Genomic DNA, 21,388 nt, shown 5'->3' with positions numbered 1-21,388 from the left:
AAAGATAACAATGTAAAAGACTAATATTGTGTGCGTAAATATATGGTGGAATCCGGCTTGTCCCGTAGATGGTCTGCTTGCGCGCTTTAACCTCGCGCACGAGTAGTTCCGTTTCCTCTCTGGAGACGCGTTCAGTCTTTCCGCTTGCAAATTCCGTCATGCGAATGGCAAATCCGCCATAGCGCGAGCACAACTGGCTTTTAAAGGGAATGGGAAATTACACTCTGACGTTACGCCAAAAACACACCCATTACTCATTAAGAGAATAGAGACAACCCTTTTAGACCATGCGCCGGGTGCGTCGACCTTTTTCCCGTCGTTATACTAGCAAAAGTGGATTCGGACACGCCCTAAGTGCACTTGCGCTTTAGACCATGCGCTTAGATCGTTAAAATAGGGCCCTTAGTGTCTATGGTGGTTACGGCCCTGGTGCATAATTAAACAAATTGTACTTGTTATGATAATAATAATAATGAAAACCAGATAATTGAACATCATTACATTGCTCTTTTAATAACTGAAATTTGTACTTTTAACACTTAAGTAATTACATTAAAGATTTTTGTTACATTTAGGGTTAGTGCAAATGTGGTTAATTAATTTCTCATTATCTTTATCCATAGTATGTGAGTCTTGAGTCATATTCAAAAGAACCAGTTCATAAGAATCATTTGTTCGTAAATCGGACTACATGATGTAGGTTTGTTTTTACATGCAGCCCCTGAGGAGCAGAAGTGCGAGTAACTGTGCAGTAATATGCAAAACACTTGTGGTGTATCTTGCCAGAAATATATAAATACAAGTTATTATGTGGTGGTCAGTTTTATTGATGGCAGTATATTGATTGCAGGGCACAGGCCGAAGCTGGATGACTCTCCGAAGGCTGGACTGTTCTCCGACCGTCTCAGTGAACTAGAGCGTATCCGGCAGACCACCATGAGGGTTACCGTGCCAACGCAAACACCACGGCCCTCGCTTAGCAGCCCCAACTCCTTCACACCTCAGGGCCAGACGCAGATCACAGGTATGAGATAGAAACACACTGCGTATTCTATTCTAATCTATTCTATTCTATTCAGAAAGATGCAGCTGACTCCACATTTAAAGAAGTGACAGCAAAAACAATTACAGTATATCACTCTTATTAGATGTTAAATATATATATATATATATATATATATATATATATATATATATATATATATATATATATATATATATATATATATATATATATATTAGGGCTGCCAAATCGATTAATCACGATTAATCGCTTGTAACATAAAAGTTTGTGTTTATATAACATATGTGTGTGTATATGTATATATACTCACACACAGACGTGTGTGTGTGTGTGTGTGTGTGCGTGCGTGCGAGCGTGCGAGCGTGCGTGCGTGCGTGTGTGTCATCCCCACAGCCACAGGACAATCGGTTTAGAGAATGGATGAATGGATATAATATTTAATAATTTACATTTATGCATTTGGCAGATGCTTTTATCCAAGTCAACTTACATTGCTCTATTGTTTGAACTATAGGTATACAGGAAATGTTTGTTTGTTTGTTTTTTATTTGTTTTTTGTTTGATTTTTTTTATTTTAAATGTCCTTGTAATTCATCAAATACCCGAGTAATGGTAATTTACAGATGTGCACATATTTCTTAAGCTCCTGTTTTATTGGTATGATCTGCACACAAAACCACATGAATGAAGTCAAGGACCCTTTGAGTCACCGCTAACATGTCAGTCACAATTATTGTTTGCTTTATTTGAATCATCACTTTATATTTACTCATCCACCCAAGCATTTCAGCATATATAGTGTGTGTGTGTCACTGTTAGTGTCTATTCATCTAAGATGAAATCGCACACTGCCACATGATGGACAAGTGGAAACCGAGTGTGGACAGCCTAGGGCAGAAGTTGTGTCACTGTGAGAGAACAGGATATCACCTGTCCTTAATTACTGCTCGGAGAGCGCATGTCCTGTACTCTGGGTCCTGTTACTGTACCGCTCCAAAGCCAAGGGACTGGATCTGAGAAGAAATGCACTGTACCTTGTTGACTTTAGCAATTATATGCCTGCTTTTAAACTGATACTTGGCATGACAAAGAGCTTGAATTATGAGGCGTGAAATGTCAGCTCAGACAAACATTTGTGAATGCATTTATTTAAATAATTTACCCAAGGGATCATATTGTATTTGCATTATGTGTATATTCACAAGACTTCTATATGGGACAGACAGACAAATATAAATACATCAAGAATTGCAATTTTCAGTTTAATTAAATTAATGACAAGATGTACTGATTAATTAAAGGGTTAGTTCACTAAAAATTAAAATTATGTCATTATTTACTCACCCTCATGTCGCTATTTCTGAATAAAAGCTTAAATTAAATCTGTTCATCATATAAGGTGATTGAGTCTCTTCAGAGCTCAAGCTATACCACTCAACTCATATGGATTAGTTTTATGATTTCTTTATGAACTTTTTGCAGTGACAAATTTTCAGTTGCGTAGCTGTCTATGGAGGGACAGAAAACTCTCAGATTTAATTTAAAATATCTCCATTTGTGTTTTAAAATTGGACAAAAGTCTTATGGGTTTAAAACGACATGAGGGTGAGTAAATAATGACAGATTTTTCATTTTTGTATGAACTATCCCTTTAATTGCATTATATCAGTGTTTGGTGAGAACCCTCCCCAGATGAAGATAATTCAAATATATTAGAATGGTAGATGAATAAATCATTGAATAGACATTACAAAATTAGCTTTAGAAGTCAACATATTGTTTATTTCCATTTCACTGAACATAAGCCTGTCAAAAGAATTTTTGTCCTCACAATGGAAGTCAATATGGAACCGAAACTTTTAAGTTACCAGCTTTCTTTAAAATATCTTATTTTGTGTTCCACAGAAGTCATACAGGTTTGGAATGACATGAGGAGTAAATGACGACAGAATTTTCATTTTTGGGTGAACTGTCCTTTTAACTGTGGTCTTGTCTTTGACCTGTTTGTACCTTTAGATCCACGCCAGGCTCAATCTTCCCCACCTTGGTCATACGACCAGACGTACCCGTCGTACCTGAGTCCCATGGCCTCCCCGTCTGTGCACTCCACCACTCCGCTGTCGTCCAGCCGGGCCACAGGACTGCCCTCCATCAGCGATGTGCCCAGACGCCTTCCAGGTAACCTCCAGCCTCAGACCTACAGCAGGTGCGCCCCCTACCCCTCGCGTCCAACACTGCAGTGGGCAGGGGGGTGGGCACGTGTGTTATGGTCATTTGCACATTTAGAAGATTTGGGGATTGTGTGAATTAAGCACCTTTTGAATTAAGCACCTTTGAAAGATATTTGGAAATTAAGGGGTGCATTTACTTAAAAATCTTAAATTTTTAAGAGATATTAATGACATTTTTTTTTTTTTATCTTAAATGTCACTTTTATAATAACTCTTAAAAAAACTGCATTTACCGCCCTGTCATCAGAAAAATGCCTCAGAATTTTGTAAATGAGCCACATTCAAGCCTTATTTGCATAAGAAATAAGCATGTTTGTGCTGAAAAGAATTAGAGTAACTCATGGCGCAGCACTATTTCAATGGATTTTGAAATGAGTATGCACCACCAAGCAGAACTGCCAAAATAGTAACTGTTTTCAAACAGGTTTCCAGAAAACTGCCATTAATTTTGAGGGAAATCAGTCTACCAATGTCTTACTTATTGTCTCCACATGAGATTTAAGTATTTTAGCATTAAAAAAATACACACTTTACCTTTAACTTGTTTTTAGTTTTTTTACTGCTGCTCTGAAATAGAAAACTATTTGTAAATTATAACGCAAAAAAAACCCCTTGTATTCAGTGTTATTTTAATATAATTTATATATGCTATTATAGTTTTTATTAAAGAGGTGGTATAATGCCCTTTTCACAAGATGTAAAATAAGTCTTTGATGTCCCCAGAGTGTGTATGTGAAGTTTTAGCTCAAAATACCCCACAGATATTTTTATATAGCATGTTAAAATTGTCACTTTTTGAGGGTGAGCAAAAACGCAGTTTTGTGTCTGTTCCTTTAAATGCAAATGAGCTGCTGCTCCCAGCACAGGGGGCGGAGTTTCAAGAGCTTGTGTCCTTTTACCTCACTCAGACATGCACTGAAAATTTCAAAAACTTTTAGCCTTTTATGTTCAAACCGGATTCAGACAATGATGGAGAGACTCAAGAAGAAGTGACAACATGTAGAAGCAACAGGACATTTCTGAATAGTTAGTTGATGAATTTATGTAGCTTATGTGTAGTTATCTTCTAGTCATTGATTAGCATATTCTGTCTTGATAATCTATAAATCGTGTTCAGGGGGCGGGGTTTATGTAAATTATAGGGTTGGTGATGTCACTAACCCAGGAGGAATGTCGTGTAGTCCCGACCAGCCGTTTGTTGTAGTCCTTAAAAAGTAATTTCTTTAAAAGAAAATATCTCCCTTTGCTTTGAACTTTGAGCATTGTAACTTTGCAGATGTTATTTATGCTCAAACAGCAACATTACACACTAACTAAAGTTAAAAAAGTGAAATCATAATCAACCACCCCTTTAATATTTTAAACTAACTTTTGATTTTATATTTTAATTTTAATTGTATGTAATTTTGCTATGTGCTTTTGTCTTTTTTTTTTGCACTTGGTTTTTAAGATTCTGGATTTGCACTGAAATTTACACAAAAGTGTTGCAAATGTTTTGTAAATTCGCTCCTAGATTTGTTGGATGAAAGTTTAATCAGATTAATGAGAAACACACATGAACCTAAAAAAAACACAAAAAAACAATTGGGGCTTCGTTTTGGTAGGGCTATTTTCTGAAATTATCATTTTTCTGTAATGGTCTGTCAATCATATTAAACAAATTATAGCTTTAAATTTCAAAGTCATAATTCGTTAGAAACACAATCTCAAATTCATTCGATTTTTATTAGATAATGGTCCTGTAGATTTGTAAACGGAGCCAGTTTTTAAAATTGGACTGCGCCATGAGTGTATTTTTAAAACTCGGGGGGAAGGGGAAAAAAAAGGTTTCCTTAGCTCCTCTTTCCATGACTTTGATCCTGCGTAGTATATCGTTAATAACAGACCAAGACATAATAACAGGCCAGTGGCGGGCAATTAAAGCCGCTTTATAGCGTTACGCTTCCCAGAGAACCTTTGGGGAATGGAAGGCCACTCGGTGCCCGAGTTGCACCCCATAAGATGATTTGTCCTTGTGTGCCCTACAACACACCCAGATACCCTTTAAGAATAAATGTAGACAGACAAGTTTCCATTTCCAAACACCTGTTTGAATCAGTGCCAGGTGTGTGTTTTCATTCTCTGTCATTTACCTCCATACTACACCCTCACCCATTCCAGAGAAACTTGGATAGGCTTAAAGTGATTAAAGAAGAATCTCCCTCACCTGAGCGCTGGTTGGCAGGTCCTGGAGGCCTGCCACCCGCCTGTCATGTTTAATTAATTCAGGTGTATCATTCTTTCATGTGACGCTGGCGCATGTGAACTTTTGTTAATAAAAGCTTTGATGTCAGATAAGGGCAGGTCTCTTAACTGTAAGAGTAACCGTGCAAATATGCGTTGTTGAAGTCTTTTGCGAGATATAAAACACTTCAGGAGAATTAGTCTTTTAACACTGCAAGTGTGTGTTTGTGTTGGTGATAATATACCTCCGTACTCGAGGGGGCGATAGAGTTACCTTCATGTATGTGCCATTAAAGGATTTTTGGATTTAAATGCCAAAAAAAACACTAGAACAATGTTATATATTTTGTAATGTGTACTTACATAACCCCAAATGTTTCCAACAATGTTTAAATCCAGAGAAATCCACTATTTTAACCAGCGTGACAGCCCGTGTCATTGCGTCGCCTGTCAATGACGTCATATCCACGTTAAACTCCGTAGAAACCATGGAAACACCAAAGACGCTTTAATATATTATGTGTTTTATTAGACAGGTAAACAACTGTTTGGATACCTTTATTGACAAAAAAAAAAAAAAACGAATCATTGTTATATTGCTCAACACTGTTATTGTTTGAATCTCTTGTTTTCTTGATTTACCCGCCGCAATGTCTGTACAATGCATCAGAGACAACACTTTTTAGCAGAATCAGCAATACAGCATTTTCTCTAACGTACAATATATTTTAAAATGAATTGCATGCCATTTAGCAACACAAGTCATCCAGCTTTTATTAATATGATATTCTAATATCGATCTAACTTACTGCAATGTGCAACAAGTAGAGTAATAACATAACTTTCAACACATTCAAAAAATTATTTTAGTATGATGGTTTTGACCAAGTAAAACAGCGCTGCATTGCCCTACAGTGTTAATTCGTCAAATAAACTGACCCTGCTTCATTAGAATGAAATATAATAATGTGGTTATAAGTGATCAAATGTAACTGTAACCGAGTTCAATTTCAGAGAAGAAGAAGGCAGGAACCAGCAAACGTTAAAAGTAACTTTAATCGTAAAATAAACATAAACAACTAAACGAAAGGATCGGCAGCTGCCGACTGCGGCATGTAAGCATAATAAAAGCTTCTTCGTTTGACTCGAGACTGTTCCGATCCCACGGCTCTCAGCTTTGCCCTGCTTCATACCACACTAATATTAATAAAACTTAAATACGTTAGCTCATCCATGAACATGATTTCTGCCTGAGTCCCGTCGGATTGCTTTCCATCGGCTGTGGATTCCACACTCATTCGTTTTGAATGAGTGACCTAGCGGCGAAACTTACATACTGTGCCTTTAAACTTGGGTTATTGTGTTATTATTCAGATCGTTAGCTATCTACATATCAGTTTTAAAGGTAAAGTTTGTATTATTCATTTTTTTTTGTGTCGCAAGTGCCACCAAGCAGAATTGCAAAAATATTAAGTGGTTTCAAGTACTTCTTCCTGCCTCTATGTATTAATGCTCATGGGTAGCCTAAATGGGTTCCATTCAGACCTTAACATTAAGTATTTTACTGTTATGTGTCAACAAGACATTTTCACCTGGCTAGACCCAATGTTTAGACCTGTTGTGGTATTTATGCAAATTAGCACATACGTAATTAGATTATGCACCGTTTGTCCTTGTTAACCAACAATTTCAAAAAACTTGTAATACAAGTTTTGTTTGTCTTGATATAAGTAATCAACTCAGTAATTTTCATGGTGATATCTAAAGGTTAAACTTTTTACCCTATTCACGTAAGAAAAAGAATGAATAGGCGTATGAATAGGATATATTTGGGTCTTTTTCGAAACTTTCCCCTAATGGGTTTCTTCTGGGCTTTTTTTTTTCCTTACTCAGGACATATTGAGGATACAAAATCAGTTGAGTTTGCTTCTGTTGCAATTTGTTCAACCTTTTTTCATAAAATGACTGGACTAATACCTTTATAGTTGTTGTAGTTTTTATTAATTTTTTTAAATCAGTGTTTATATTTAATATTTGATTGGAATTTTTAATTTTGTTATATGCTTTTGCAATTTTTATTAGTTTTTTTTATATTTTTAAAACAGTTTTAATTTTAGTAATTGTACTACTTAAACTTATTTCAGTATTTCCAATATCAGTTTAGTTTAAGTTTTTCATCTAATATTTAGATTTTATTTTATTATTATTATTAACCAAATGTTTTAATAGTTTTAGTTAATGATAAGAACACTAGTTGCATTATGAATTGCATTATGAAAATAACACATGAAATTGATCTTGAAGCATACGTGTTCACATACTTGCCTGTCAAATTTAGAAAGTTAGAGGCTTAGATTTTGTATTATATCAAATAAAAGGCTAAAAACTACTGCACTGTGTTGTACGGTGACATCATACCTCATGTAGACATGACTTAAACTTAATAACCCATAATTGTTTGGTTCACCTGTAACTAATCACTCTTGCCAAATAAATCATTAGTTTTACAGACATAACATCTGTTTTCAAGACCAGCGCCATCTCGTCTATGGATTTTTGGTGACTAGCACCAGAGATTGTATGTAAATAACTTTTTCGCTTTTATCATATGGCCTTTTATTCAGAGCACAGGCTGTCTGAACAGCCCGGGGCGAGAGAACCATAATCGTCAGCCGCTCAAACCAAAGATTTTGAATATAAAAGAAAAAGGGGTCGGGTGTAGAGGGGAAAGGAGACACTGCTAGCATTAGCGACAAGCCGTGCCTCCGCAAATCGCCCACATTTAACCATGCCACCCAGTCGGCCCACAGGCACAGACATGGTGACAAGAAAGACGCCGTGTGATTTATGAAAACAGCCCCGCGCCAGGGAGGCGAGGCCGTTTCTTTTTGTTCCTTTACCCCTTGGCACTACTGCTATAGCTACAGACCATTAGTGGTTTCTGATTTTTTGGAGAGAAATAAAGAATATGTTAAGGACAGAAGGGCAGATGGACAGTTTTTGCCTGGGTTTATAATGCTGAAGATACCAGAAGCCCACAACAGTGCAGACGTCTGTCTCTCTCGCTACGATGCTGCTTCGCGCCCCTCTAAATGTTTCCAAATGTGTGACCGATTATGCATCCTGGTTGTGTTTTATGTGCGGCAGCAAACTGATGCAGATACACACACACACACGCACACATACTTTTGTATGCACAGAAACAATTTACACATGCACACAGAATACAGAGGCATATAAATAGCCTGGAGACACAAATGAACTGAGACATATAACCGCACACATGAATACACATACACATGAACTTGTCTGTGACAAAGAGGAAAAACCACAATGAAGTTAGACCAACTAATCGATAAACTGTTCTCGTCTGTGCGGTGGTAATTTAAAGTTAATGGTTGGTTTTTAATAGCTACATTCTGTCATTTATACGGTTTCAGTAAATTTATATATATATGAAATTTCTGAAATTTTCTTCTAGAATGATCATTTTTATCAAGCTCGTATATTTAAGTTCAATAATTTCACTAAAATGGCAATGCAAATCACTTATTAATTGTCATTTAAGTGAAATTACTTAACTTAAATATACAAGCTTTATAAAAATGATCATTCTAGAAGAAAATGTCAGATGGCACTTAGAGGCTTTTGCATCTGAACTCTTCATACATATATATATATATATATATATATATATATATATATATATATATATATATATATATATATATATATATATATATATATATATATATATATGCATATGCACACACGCGCACACACACACACACATATATATATATGTATATATAAATGTACACACAGTATATGCATGTAGATAGATAGACAGATATTACTAGTATTATAATATTGCTTAATATTTTTGTGGAAACACTGATATCTTTTCGGGATTATTTGATTTGAAGGAAAGAACAGCATTTTATTTATTTATTTAAACCTTTGGTAACATTATAAATGTCTTTACTGTAACTTTTGATTAATTGAATCCTTGCTGAATAAAAGTATTAAAAAAGTATTTTCACTATTAATAATACAAATTGTTTCTTAAGCACCAAATCGGCATATAAAAATTATTTCTGAAGGATGATGTGATACTTAACACTAGAGTAATGGCTGTTTATTTCATTATAATAAATTTCATTATTACTTACTGTATTTTTCAAATAAATGGAGCCTTGGTGAGCAAAAGATACTTCTTTTCAAAAACATTTACATATATATACACAGTTTGTGTGTGTAAATTTGTATACATACAGCTTAATTCACAATGAACTCCTTCAGCACTTGCTTAAACTGGATTGTAGTTCAATGAAGAAAATGATTGTGTTGTCATGTTATTTAACGCTGTCACTTCTGTCTTCAATAGTATTTCATCCTGCTTTGAAAGTAACCTCAACATTTGTTTCTACAGGTTCGACAGATTTGAGTCCTTTTCCTGGCCAGTTTGAACGGCAGTTTCCCGGTTTCTCCTCGCTCACCGAGAGCCGATTCTCCAGTCCCAGAATGCACTACCCGACGACCTTCACGTACACGCCCACCCCGGTCACCACGGGAATGTCTCTCGGCAGCGCTCATTACCACACTTACCTTCCGCCACCGTACCCCGGCTCCACACAGACCCAAAGCGGACCCTTCCAGAGCAGCAGCACTCCTTATCTCTACTACGGGGCCTCCTCTGGCTCCTACCAGTTCTCCATGGTTCCAGGAGGGGACCGATCGCCCACCCGGATGATGCCGCCTTGTACTAGCGCCTCCACGGGAACCAGCCTGGTCAATCCCAACCTCCCGGTCCAGGCTGATGGAGGCGGGGGGGTGGAGGGAGACGGTAGTCATAGCAACTCCCCCACTCTGCTTAATCCTGCTGGTAGAATGGACGAAGGCGTGTGGCGGCCATATTGACCGGACAATGACGTGAGCGTTGAACCTCCAAACGAACGGCATGGTTTTAAAGCACAAACCTTACTAGGATCTCGCTGAGAAACTTTTCCTGGCTGACACGAGTATTTATGAGCCTGTTGAAAGGGAAGTATTTTTTACACTACATTGAACTTTGTTGTTGTAATACATTGTTCTGGACTTTTTGACCTCTGGGAATCATTGTCATAGGCAGGAGAATTTCGAATTGAAGGAACAGAGATGGGTCGAGTATTTCATTAGCATCATGTTATTATTTACGTGTCTTGGCTTGTTTTTAATATATCATTTTAAAGCACTGAACAACATCTGTATGACAGTTTGTGATCAAAATCTCTTTGTTGTGCTTTTTTAACTTAAGCTTGTAAGTTATACGTATTTGATAAAAGGATTTAAAGTAACTTATGAAGCCATAGATTAATTAATGTATTTGGAACATAGGGGGAATATTTTTGTAAAGCATCTATGTTTAATTAATGCAACTAATTTAGGGTAATTTAAATTCATGTGCCTTAATCGATCACACAGAGTTGTATGTTTAAGTCTAATGCGTTCAAAACGAAATAGGGTCTCTGTGTCTAAGTACACTACATTTGTATGCAGTTAATATTGCTTGGTACCAAATGATCTTTCGCTGTTTGAAAGCTATAAACCAAAGAAACAGCCATGGATGCTCAAAAGTGTTTGCCAATGCGCTAGATCAAGCTTTCTTTCAGTAACGTGCATGTGCTGGGATAATTTATTTAGCTTTTATGTTGCTTCGTCAAAAGTCTGGGAAAGGTTTCTAGTGAGGGGGATATTTAAGGTTATATTCTTTTCTCAATAACTGGAGTGGTTCATATGCCCAAAAAAGAGGGGTAGTACACTTATGGCACTATATTACCCATTGCAGAAAATGCAGCTGGAGTAAATCCCAGTATTTTGTATTATTATTATTATTTGCTATGAATTTTAATACAGGCTAAATTGACACTACCATTCAAAGCTTGGGTTCAGTAAGAGTTTTTAATACTAATACAAAAGATATTAATACTTTTATTCAGCAAGGAGGCATTAAATTGATCAAAAGTGACAGTAAAGACTTTAATAATGCTACAAAAGATTTCGATTTCAAATAAATGCTGTTCTTTTAAACTTTCTATTCTTTAAAAAAAAGAAAATTATAAAAGAAATGTATCATGGTTTCCACAAAAATATTAAGCAGCACTTTCAACTGTTTTCAACATTGATATTAATAAGAATTCTTGAGTAACAAATCAGACATTAGAACAAAGACATTAGGGCCTGGTTTCACAGACAGGGTTTAGATTAAACCAGGATTAGGTCTTAGTTCAATTATGTTCAATTTTTATGAACGTACCTTAGAAAAAAAACATTATTGGTGTGCATCTTAAGACAAAACAATGGTACTAACATATTTTAAGATATGTCAGTGCAAGTTGCTTTCAGTTAAAACACCTCAAATATGCATTTTAGTCCGAGACTAGACTTAAGCCTTGTCTGTGAAACAAAATAAAAAGAAGGTGCACTCATATTACTATGAATGGGAGAAAGTGCAAAGCACAATATGGTGGAATAAGTCCTGCCTTCTGAATAAAACAGCCAATCGGCAATTGCTAAAGTCATTGCGTCACTGCAGCGGCCGTTAGAAGCTCCGCTTGCTCACGCTTAGGACTGCAAATGCGCATTGACTGGTCCAGCCTGAAAACAGTTGTTGAGACAGTTGTTGTCAGATTTCATTGGTGATTTCAAATATGAAATTTAATCGTAAGCTGGAGAATTTGATGTTTCCCCATTCAAAGAGATAGGAGCTGCACTTGCATGACTGATATCGCTGCATGAGAGGCGTTTCAAAGATGGCCGCCGAGTGAAATGACTTGCCTGAAAGTGACTTTGATTAGAACTTTTTCTGATTTTCTTACCGACCCCAATCTTTTGAATGGTAATGTAGCTAAATTTTATTCCATGGACGGTACATTGTCAATTTAGCTAATGAAAATATTCATTATCAGGTTATACGTGTGCAAATTAACTTTATAATGTCATAGTATTCCCTTAGTTCATCCATCATCGACGGATTGACTTACCCAACTGCGATAGTGTACCAGAGTTATATTTATCTAGTGCCTTACAGTTGGAACTATACAGACCTCAACACACAACTGAAAGCTTTCCTCAAAGCAGTGATTTAAATAAAATATGGCTTGTAAAGCCTATATTTAAGCAATTAAAAAACCAAAAGCTCTTAGCTTGGGCAGGATGTGTTTCTGTCCTTATTTACCTGAACATTGGTCCAGTGTTGCATCTCTGGAAGGACTGGTCATGGTTTATTTTAAAGGCCCGGTTCAGCATTTCTGGTCCCTCCGTCATCCTGACGGAGACACTGCTTCAAATCAGGGCGTCTGCCTATAAATTTAAATAGCTGTGAGTGTGTACGAAATGTTTACATCGTTCAGAGACCATGTTGTATATTACAGGAGGTAAATACACCACCCGAGTTTTGTTGAATTATTATCTCATTCCTTCTTTTGTAAATTAGTATTTATCTGACAGGTTAACTGAGGGCAATTTGTAGCAAATTTGTCTCTGGTTCTTGCATGCTTTGTTTCCTTTGCACATCTGTGTTTTCTTCCCTGTGAAGCCTGTTCTCTTTTATCCACGGATAGAAAAGGGGTTTAAGGGGGAAATTATCATGACAACAGTGAAAGAAATTGGCTTTTTTTTTTATTGTTGTATGTTGATTATAATAGTTTTCTTTGTAAGAGAAATAAAAAGAGATTTTGCAATGATTTTGTCGGACTCGAACGTAGTATTCTATCATAGTTTCCTGGCATTACTGTGTTCCTCTTTAAATATATCATCTCAGTCATTAAACTTTCTCCTCTGTCTCTTTTCCCCAGTTTGACGTTGATTAAAAGTCACATTGGGGCTTTAGGGAAGACTAATGGCCAGAAGTCCATGCGCCGGGTTGTTCCATTTACATACAGTTTCATTGCCTTATCAATGAACCTTGAAGATACCTGGCCGGAGATGAAAGCTGGGAAGCAGCTCAGGGTTTGTGCACTACTGTAGAACTGTAGGACTTGGACAAAAGTCTGGATCAACATTTGCTTTGGATTGTCCTGGAAGCGCATGGCTGGCCTCAGTGCCGCGTTCGTCTCTCTGGTATTGATGTCTGTTAAATTGCTGTTACACGTTGCTTGAAGACATAACAGGCATAATCAGAGAGTGATCCATCTCCATTTATACCAGGGGCCTTCCTGAAATTTTCATGAATATGAACTGAGTGGGAAAAGCACGCTTCAGGTTCACACTTTAGATGTTCAGATACAGCCAGAGAGCACGGGGTCCTTAATCTGAGTGGGCAACAAAGAAATAGTTCTGAATGTTTTAAATGGACCCAAATTAGATTTTAAATCCCAGATTTTCAATGTGCTCCAGACTTTTGGACCCCGCTGTATGTTATTAAATGCAGTGGAGTGAAATCTGAAGTAATGTCGGGTGTGTTGAGTATTTGGGAATGTACTGTACCTGATACTGTTACATTGTTCTTGGTCAAGCAAAATTCCCCCAGATTTTCCCTTTGATATCAATCTTTCAATTATTGTCTTACTAAGTGAGAAACACAGAGAGAGAGAGAGAGAGAGAGAGAGAGAGAGAGAGACATTCCACCCACAAACCAGTCAGCACCTCTGTGTCAAACAACTTAAAGTCTGTAAACGGTTTGGGTCTGAAAGGGCCCACTAAATGCATTCTATGGCCACCAATACTGCAAAAAATGTATGATCTTAATCAGTACTTCTGTCTTTCCATTAAAAATGTCTAAACATCTTCAAATAACTTTAAACAAATAGTTTAAGCATACACTACCAGTCAAAAGTTATACAATAATTCATTTTTTTATGTTTTGAAAGAAGTTCACCTATAAGCCCCATTTATATGATCAAAAATACAGTAAAAACAATATTATTGTGCAATATTAGTGCATTGTTATTATATTTGAACAGATTTAAAACATAATTTATTACTGTGATGCAAAGCTGAATTTTCAGCATCATTACTCCAGTCTTCAGTGTCACATGATCCTACAGAAATCATTCTAATATGCTGATTTGGTGCTCATGAAACATGATTATTATTAATGCAGAAACCGTTGTGCTGTCTAATATTTTTGTGATACACTATACCATTCAAAACTTGGGGGTAAGATTTTTTTAAAAAGAAAGAAAATAAATGAATACTTTTATTCAGCAAGGACTCCATCGAGTCCATTGATCAGAAAGAACAATAAAGACATTAATAATGTTACAAACGAATTCTATTTCAAATAAATGTTGTTCGTTTGAATTTTTTCATCAAAGAATCTAGAAAAAGCGTATCACAGCTTAATATATTATGCAACGAAAACTTCAACATTGAAGTTCATCAATACAACATTGATAATAATAAGAACCATTATTAATAACTGAGCACCAACAATAACCGAGCGCCAAATCAGCATATATCGTGTGACACTGAAGACTGGAGTAATGATGCTGAAAATTCAGCTTTGCCGTCACATAAAATGCATATTAAAATATAAATTTAATCAAACATCTGCCTTGGTGAATATAAGAGGCTTCTTTCAAATTATTCCAAAACTTTTTTATTCCAAAATTTACCTGAAAAGCAAAATAAGATATTAAGTAAATATATTACGTTCCTTTTTCCTATTTCCTATTACCACCACAAAGTAGTTTTTAAAGGCTTTTTGTCACAATTTATTGACATTTATGCTTAAAACCAGATTTAAAATCTAGATAAATATTATTTTAATAATCCCTCTACCTGAAACTCTTAAATTTTAAGTTTTGTTGGTGTAATCTAATGTAGTGATTTAGTGATGTCAACTTGAATTAAATCAATTAAATTAGATTTTTTTAAAGAAGCTAGACAATATTGTAACATCATCTGTAAGATGACTCTTAATCAATACAAGTGTGAAACAAGCAGAATGATGCTGTTTTTAATAATCAGATAGGGAGGTCCAGATACAGTCAGCTGCGCCCTCTAGTGCTTTACTCTCACTGCTGTATTTCAATTTTGTCTTTTGGAGAAACTGAGCCATTGCTCAGCATGAGCTCTGTGCTGTTCTTCAGCAATTACTAATTCATATGATCTTATATGAGAGTGTAAAGGCTCCTAAATAATCCAAATAGGAATCATAATCATTGCATAAAAGATAAAGTACATTTTTTTGAGCATGACCTCTATAAAGTTGTCCTCAGACAGTTCCAAGGTCAAAGTGCTTTTAAATGTGGCATATTCAAGAAACTTCCGAGCAGTTTTGGTGACATTACGCTCAAACCCACCATACGATAATCAAGGTAGTTGTGGACCAATCGGCTCTGATATCAGTACCATGGACAGCTACCATAAGAACAATAGATCTCATTGTTAAATCTATATGTCTGTGCCAGGAGGCTCAAGTTATCTTCTATCTAACTTGTCAAAGGCCGCTCAATACAAGTGAGCGTCTCAGTGAAGATCGACTTGCATATGATGGACAGAGTTCAGCAGCATGCCAAATATTCATGCAAAACTGCCTTTTTCCATAGGGTTGAGCCAAACACTAAAATGTGAAATATTTGGAAAAGAAACTCCGTCTTGAGTCGCGGCCAGTCACAGAGGAGCAAAGACATGTTTCTCGTCAAAGAAACGGCCCTATAAACCTTCTGAGGTGACTGAGTGTTAATTGAGAACTAATGAACTGGTAATGCAAACCGGTCAAATCACGTTTCCAGAGATCTCGCATGATGAGTGACATATAGTCCCGGTGACATTATACCTATTATTTCTGATACTGTATTTTGGAAAACTGATGTTGCGAGCCAAACCGTTTTATCGATGCCCACGTCTGGTACTCATTTAGCCCTGTCTCCAAATATCCCAATGCATGTTATTATATTAATGACAGATTTTATGGTTTATGACTGGAAAGTCAAACTTTCTCGATTTCCTGTGGAGCTCGTGATGATTTATATGGCTGAATGATAAAACGAATTTTCTTGACAGCCGAGGACTTGCGAGAGCTTCTGTGGGTAAAGCCGGGCTCAGGAACAGATTGTGCTCTTATGTGGAGAGATATATCGCATGATGGAGCACCGAGAAGGAAACTCGGCTGTCCTGGATTCGTATGCAGGCACCAAGTCATGTCTAAAATGAATTAGGGTCCTCTCAGGCGCAACTGTCTCCGCACACGCCGCCACATCCTGTCACTACAGGAAGAGCAACATTTCCATACTTAAATGAAAAACTGAAATGACAATCTGTTTTTACTGAGGCTGTAATCACCCTTTCTGTTCACCATATGATTCACTGTTAAAGGCTAATGAAGAAAATCTCTTTTACAGCTCTGGCTTTGATCAATCAGTTTTGAGGAAAATAATAATACAGCAGACTCCATTATTCAACATGAAATATATCCGAGTAATAAATGTCTCATCTGAAAATTGTACAAAAAAAGGACGATAAAATACTCAGTACTGACAAAAATGGTTATTCTATGAAACAGGTGCCTTTTTCAGTTTGATAAAGTGAATTTTAAATAAAAGTACGATTCTGTAGGATTTTCAACATATACAAGATAAATAATGTGTTTATGTGTTGATGAAATGCATTGTGTCATCTTAAGATAAATACATAGAAACTAGAAAAAAAGTTTCAGTGGAGTTCAATTTAGAACCCTACAGGGTTCTTGACTCAATTTAAACAATTATTTAATTTTTCAAGTTATTTAATTTTTTTCTACTGATAAAGTATGTTTACGAGCTGTTTAATTCATTACGTTTAATTAAACGAAAAAATTATTTAAAACAAAGAGAATTCAAACTAAATCAATAAAATGATCCCATGATGGGAACCACAAAATGTTTTATATATGAAGCTCCTTACAGAACCCTTTAAGGTTCTACAGTAGAACCTTTTCTTCTAAAAGTGTACAATTATGTTGGGATATACACAGTATGGTTTTAGAAATGTCACCAGATTGACCGATTACCGTTAAATCCTACATCAAAAGCCTTGTGGGAATTTAATACATTTTAAAAAGAAAATAATGCTGAAATTTCCACTTTTCAAATGTTTCTTACAAAACCATGGTATCAGACTTGACAATTTAAGATCATCCTCTGCTGACAAACATTACAAAACATATGATAAAGTGATCTAATGTAGCTGACATTAAAGAGTTGGAGAGTTAATCATGATGTCATTATGACAAAGTCTTTTTGATTGATGGAATAGTCCATTACTTTAAAGAGAATTCAGAAACCCTTGTTATTAGTGACACTGGTGGCCGTTAAGTGAACTGCAGCTAGCAAAGTATTGCTCGTGCACCCAGTCTATGTGTAATTCAATGTAGGCTACTCATGGAGAAGTGCTTTTTTGTTCTTCCCTTAGAAGTAAAAAGAAGATGGAAATACCCTTTGCAGCAATAACGAACTCAAGACGCCATCCACGCTGCTGAGAGCAACGTGAATATCGATGAGAAAGCAGCAGTTAAGAAAGCATCTGATCATAGCGATGTGGATGTTTGCACGATCTCTGCAATTCACCAGCATCATGTGACAGATGAGGTAATTAAAATAACGCTGCTATGATGGTTTGATTATAAATATATTTGAGACTATAGACTTTAAGGATCTGGCTATGTGACTGTATTTTGAATCAATTCCTTTTTTGCTTTAAAATAATTTGTTTAATGTGTAATAGAACGAAAGAAGGGCTCTGGAAAGCGAGTAACCGTCACATCCCTTTGATTTTCCCGGCAAAAACGTCCCGAGTCCTTCACATAAAAATCAGTCTACAGGCTTTCATAGACAACCTTGGAAGTTGGGGAAGGTCTCCTTATTTAAGTTTAGCTACAAACTGTTCACATATTGGCAGTAAAAAAAAGTGACTAATACATTCAAATTCTTACATATTGACCCTTTAAAAAAGGGGACATATATGATAAACTCAGGGGTACAAATTGTTTGAATAACAAATAGGCTAATACAAATTAAATACATAAAATGAAACACATTATAAAACAATAATGCAGCAGACTAATGCAGACAAAATGAAATACATTGAATGTCTCATCTGGAAATTGTACCAAAAAAAGGACAATAAAAAAAACTCAGAACTGACAAAAAGTCATTCTATGACACAGGTGCCTTTTTCAGTTTGATAAAGTGGATTTTAAATAAAAGTACGATTCTGTAGAATTTCAAGATAAATAATGTGCTTATGTGTTAAAATCCATTGTGCCATCTTAAAATAAATACATACACTCTTAGAAAAAAGATTCAATAGAGTTCAAAATAGAACCCTAGAGTTCTTGACTCAATTGTAACAAAATATATATACAATATATATATATATATATATATATATATATGGCATTATAGCTGTTCAGTGACTCATTGTTTTTATGTAGGCTATATATGAGATATACAAATGACACCCATTTTGTAGAATAACCCCAAAAGTATCTGATTTCTCTGTGTTTGTGGATCTGGAGCAGTCCTGTATGACAGGGCGAGTACTAAACCCCACTGCTCCGCTTTGATGTCCAGTTGGTCTGCCAGACTGGAGCTCTGCAGAGCCAGAAATCCCTCTGGTTAGGTCGTCAGCTTTCTACTGAAGCCACAGGCGTGTGCCTGTCAGATCAACAATCTCCATCAAATCCCACTGCATGTCAGTCACATGGCAACTTCATTACGATTGTGAGGAAAAACCTGATATTTTGTTTCTCCAAGAAAAACCTGGATTTATGTTTCTTCCACTTTGTCCTAATAAAAATGATATAATGCATTTGTGTCAGAATTCTGGAGACCAGTTCATTCTACTAGACCACAAATCAACAGTAAACTTTCATGTGATCCTAAAAACTAAATATTACTGAAATCCGGAGAGGAACTGCAAACATACAACCAAAATGAGGCTAAATAGGGTGACTTGCAGGAGTCTTAGAAGTTCAGCAATAATATATGGTCTTGTATACTCCATAAATCTGGCAATATCAATTTTTTTACCGTTGCGCTCTTTAGTACTGACTGTTGTTTATACTTTCAAGTCACTCAGACACTACCAGACACTCATTCAAACATTGATTCATTCTCAACTGTCACTGATTGTGGTAATTTAATACTTTGTTCATCTGGTTCACAGTCAAACCTTTGTTTAAACACACTTGTGTACATTTTCAGATATGTGTCTGCTGTGCCACAGACACATTGGTCAAAATGTGATTAGAATGTCGTAAAGCTGTAATACCTCCATCTGCTGGACATGTTCTGCAACTGCAATAAACAAGAGGGTGATGAAATAATGAAATAAAATGTGATAGCCCCCCCCCCCCCCCCCTATTTTTTTTTTACTAGAATTAGTAAATCAGAATATTTTAATACTAAGTGTCAGCTATAGCCATACTTTACAGAAAATGCAGCTGTTAAGATTGTTATAGAAAATAAAGGTTTTGTGTAAAATAGCCTCTTTGCACTTGTAATTAAAGGCCCCCTGAAGTGCCTTGAAATATTCCACATTATTCAATGTGTTGACGTAATTTCCACTGAAACAGGAAGACAGGGCAGGACATATCGAACAGCTCCTCCCCTTTTTTAAAATAGCCAATAGCGTCTCGTTTATATCACAGCTCGGCCAGAGCCGTTGAGCTCGGTAAAGCTGCAGTTTCCTCCTAATCTCGAACCGTTTCTCCTCCCAATCTCCTCCATATTGCTTTCAAATAGAGCATTCTGTGCAGAATTCAAATGGGTCCGATATGTTTTCTGGTCTGCGCCAACTCATGTATATGATCCGCTCTGTGTATCGTGTCTCTAGACCGGAGCAGTGTGTGCGCTGTGCAGTTCATGTGACACTAACATGAAACTAGACTTTATTCGTCCCAATTGAAAGCATATTTACGCTCTCTGAATCGTTCCCTATCCCCTGTATAGTGCACTATGTGCCATTCACCATGTAGAAAAGAGTAAATGTGTGAACAAGTGACCGATTTCATCCGCAGTTTCAGCTTCTATTTTGTCTATTGAGAGCATTTGATTGGACAGAAAATCTGATGAGAAGCAGAAGTGCAGAGTGATGTCATCAAAATCATTGATCCATATTGGCGGAAATGAGAGACTAAGCTTTGAACGCTTATCTTCTAAATGCAAATTTTGTTGTTATTTTTGGAGCACACTTGCTTATTGATAACAGTAAGACGAGCTTATTCATACTAAAAGCCAAAAAAAAACTTCAATTTTGATTTCATGGGAACTTTAAATTTGATTTCAACTGTGATTTCGACAAAACACGAATGATATTTGCGAGACCAAGCAGCTTTATGTTCGTCAGCACGTCGAACTGCAACTTGAAAATGCAAATCTGCGTGCAGATCTTTTTCGCCCCTCACGCGAAACTCCCGAAAGTGTGGATGAAAGTGATTAAATTCTTAAAAATAAAGGTTCCAAAAGAGGGGTTTCACAACCATTTTGGGTTCCCCAAAAAAACTTTCAGTAAACAGTTCATAAATTAAAAAAATGTTCTTAGTATGAAGAATATTTTAATTAATCTAAAGAACATTTTTCCAAATATAAAGAACCTTTTGTGCAATGAAAAGGAATGAAAAGCTTCTTCAACAATAGATGCCAATAAAGAAACTTTAGTTTTAAGAGTGTAGAAAAAAATTAATGACAAAATGTATATTTGTAGGTTAATTATTCCTTTAAAAAAGTAATTCACAAATTCAAGCATAGACTAGAGAGAGACAGTGAGCCCCTGTCTGTAGGGTCTCCTCCTTAAGGACTTGTGAATCACTTGAGTCTGTACAAACAGATTAGAGTTACAGCCCTGAACCAGAGTGAGACATGTTTGACATTAATGCCGCATTGTATATTATCAGAAACGCTGAATGTGGACGCAGAGATCCAAGGCGGAGAATGTTTAAGAACTA

The 21,388-nt window shown here is 36.2% G+C and overlaps 1 protein-coding gene across 3 annotated transcripts in view; it reads left to right on the top strand.

Moving 5' to 3' along the window:
- runx2b (RUNX family transcription factor 2b) overlaps nt 1-13,205 on the top strand; it is a 51,495-nt gene extending 38,290 nt beyond the window's left edge. For 2 of the 3 annotated variants that reach the window (XM_084090336.1, XM_084090337.1), the window contains 3 exons: nt 851-1,024; nt 3,041-3,202; nt 9,911-13,203. In XM_084090336.1, coding sequence (XP_083946462.1) covers nt 851-1,024; nt 3,041-3,202; nt 9,911-10,398 — 824 coding nt within the window. In that variant the 3' untranslated portion in view covers nt 10,399-13,203. Of the gene's footprint in view, nt 1-850; nt 1,025-3,040; nt 3,203-9,910 lie in introns of all 3 variants that reach the window. The other variant, XM_084090335.1, reaches the window with a different exon arrangement.
- The last annotated feature ends 8,183 nt before the right edge of the window (nt 13,206-21,388 follow it).

Source organism: Abramis brama, assembly GCF_963993115.1.
Source record: "Abramis brama genome assembly, chromosome: 18".
In the NCBI taxonomy this organism is placed as follows: Eukaryota; Metazoa; Chordata; class Actinopteri; order Cypriniformes; family Leuciscidae; genus Abramis; species Abramis brama.
This window is presented reverse-complemented; position numbering and strand designations above follow the sequence as displayed.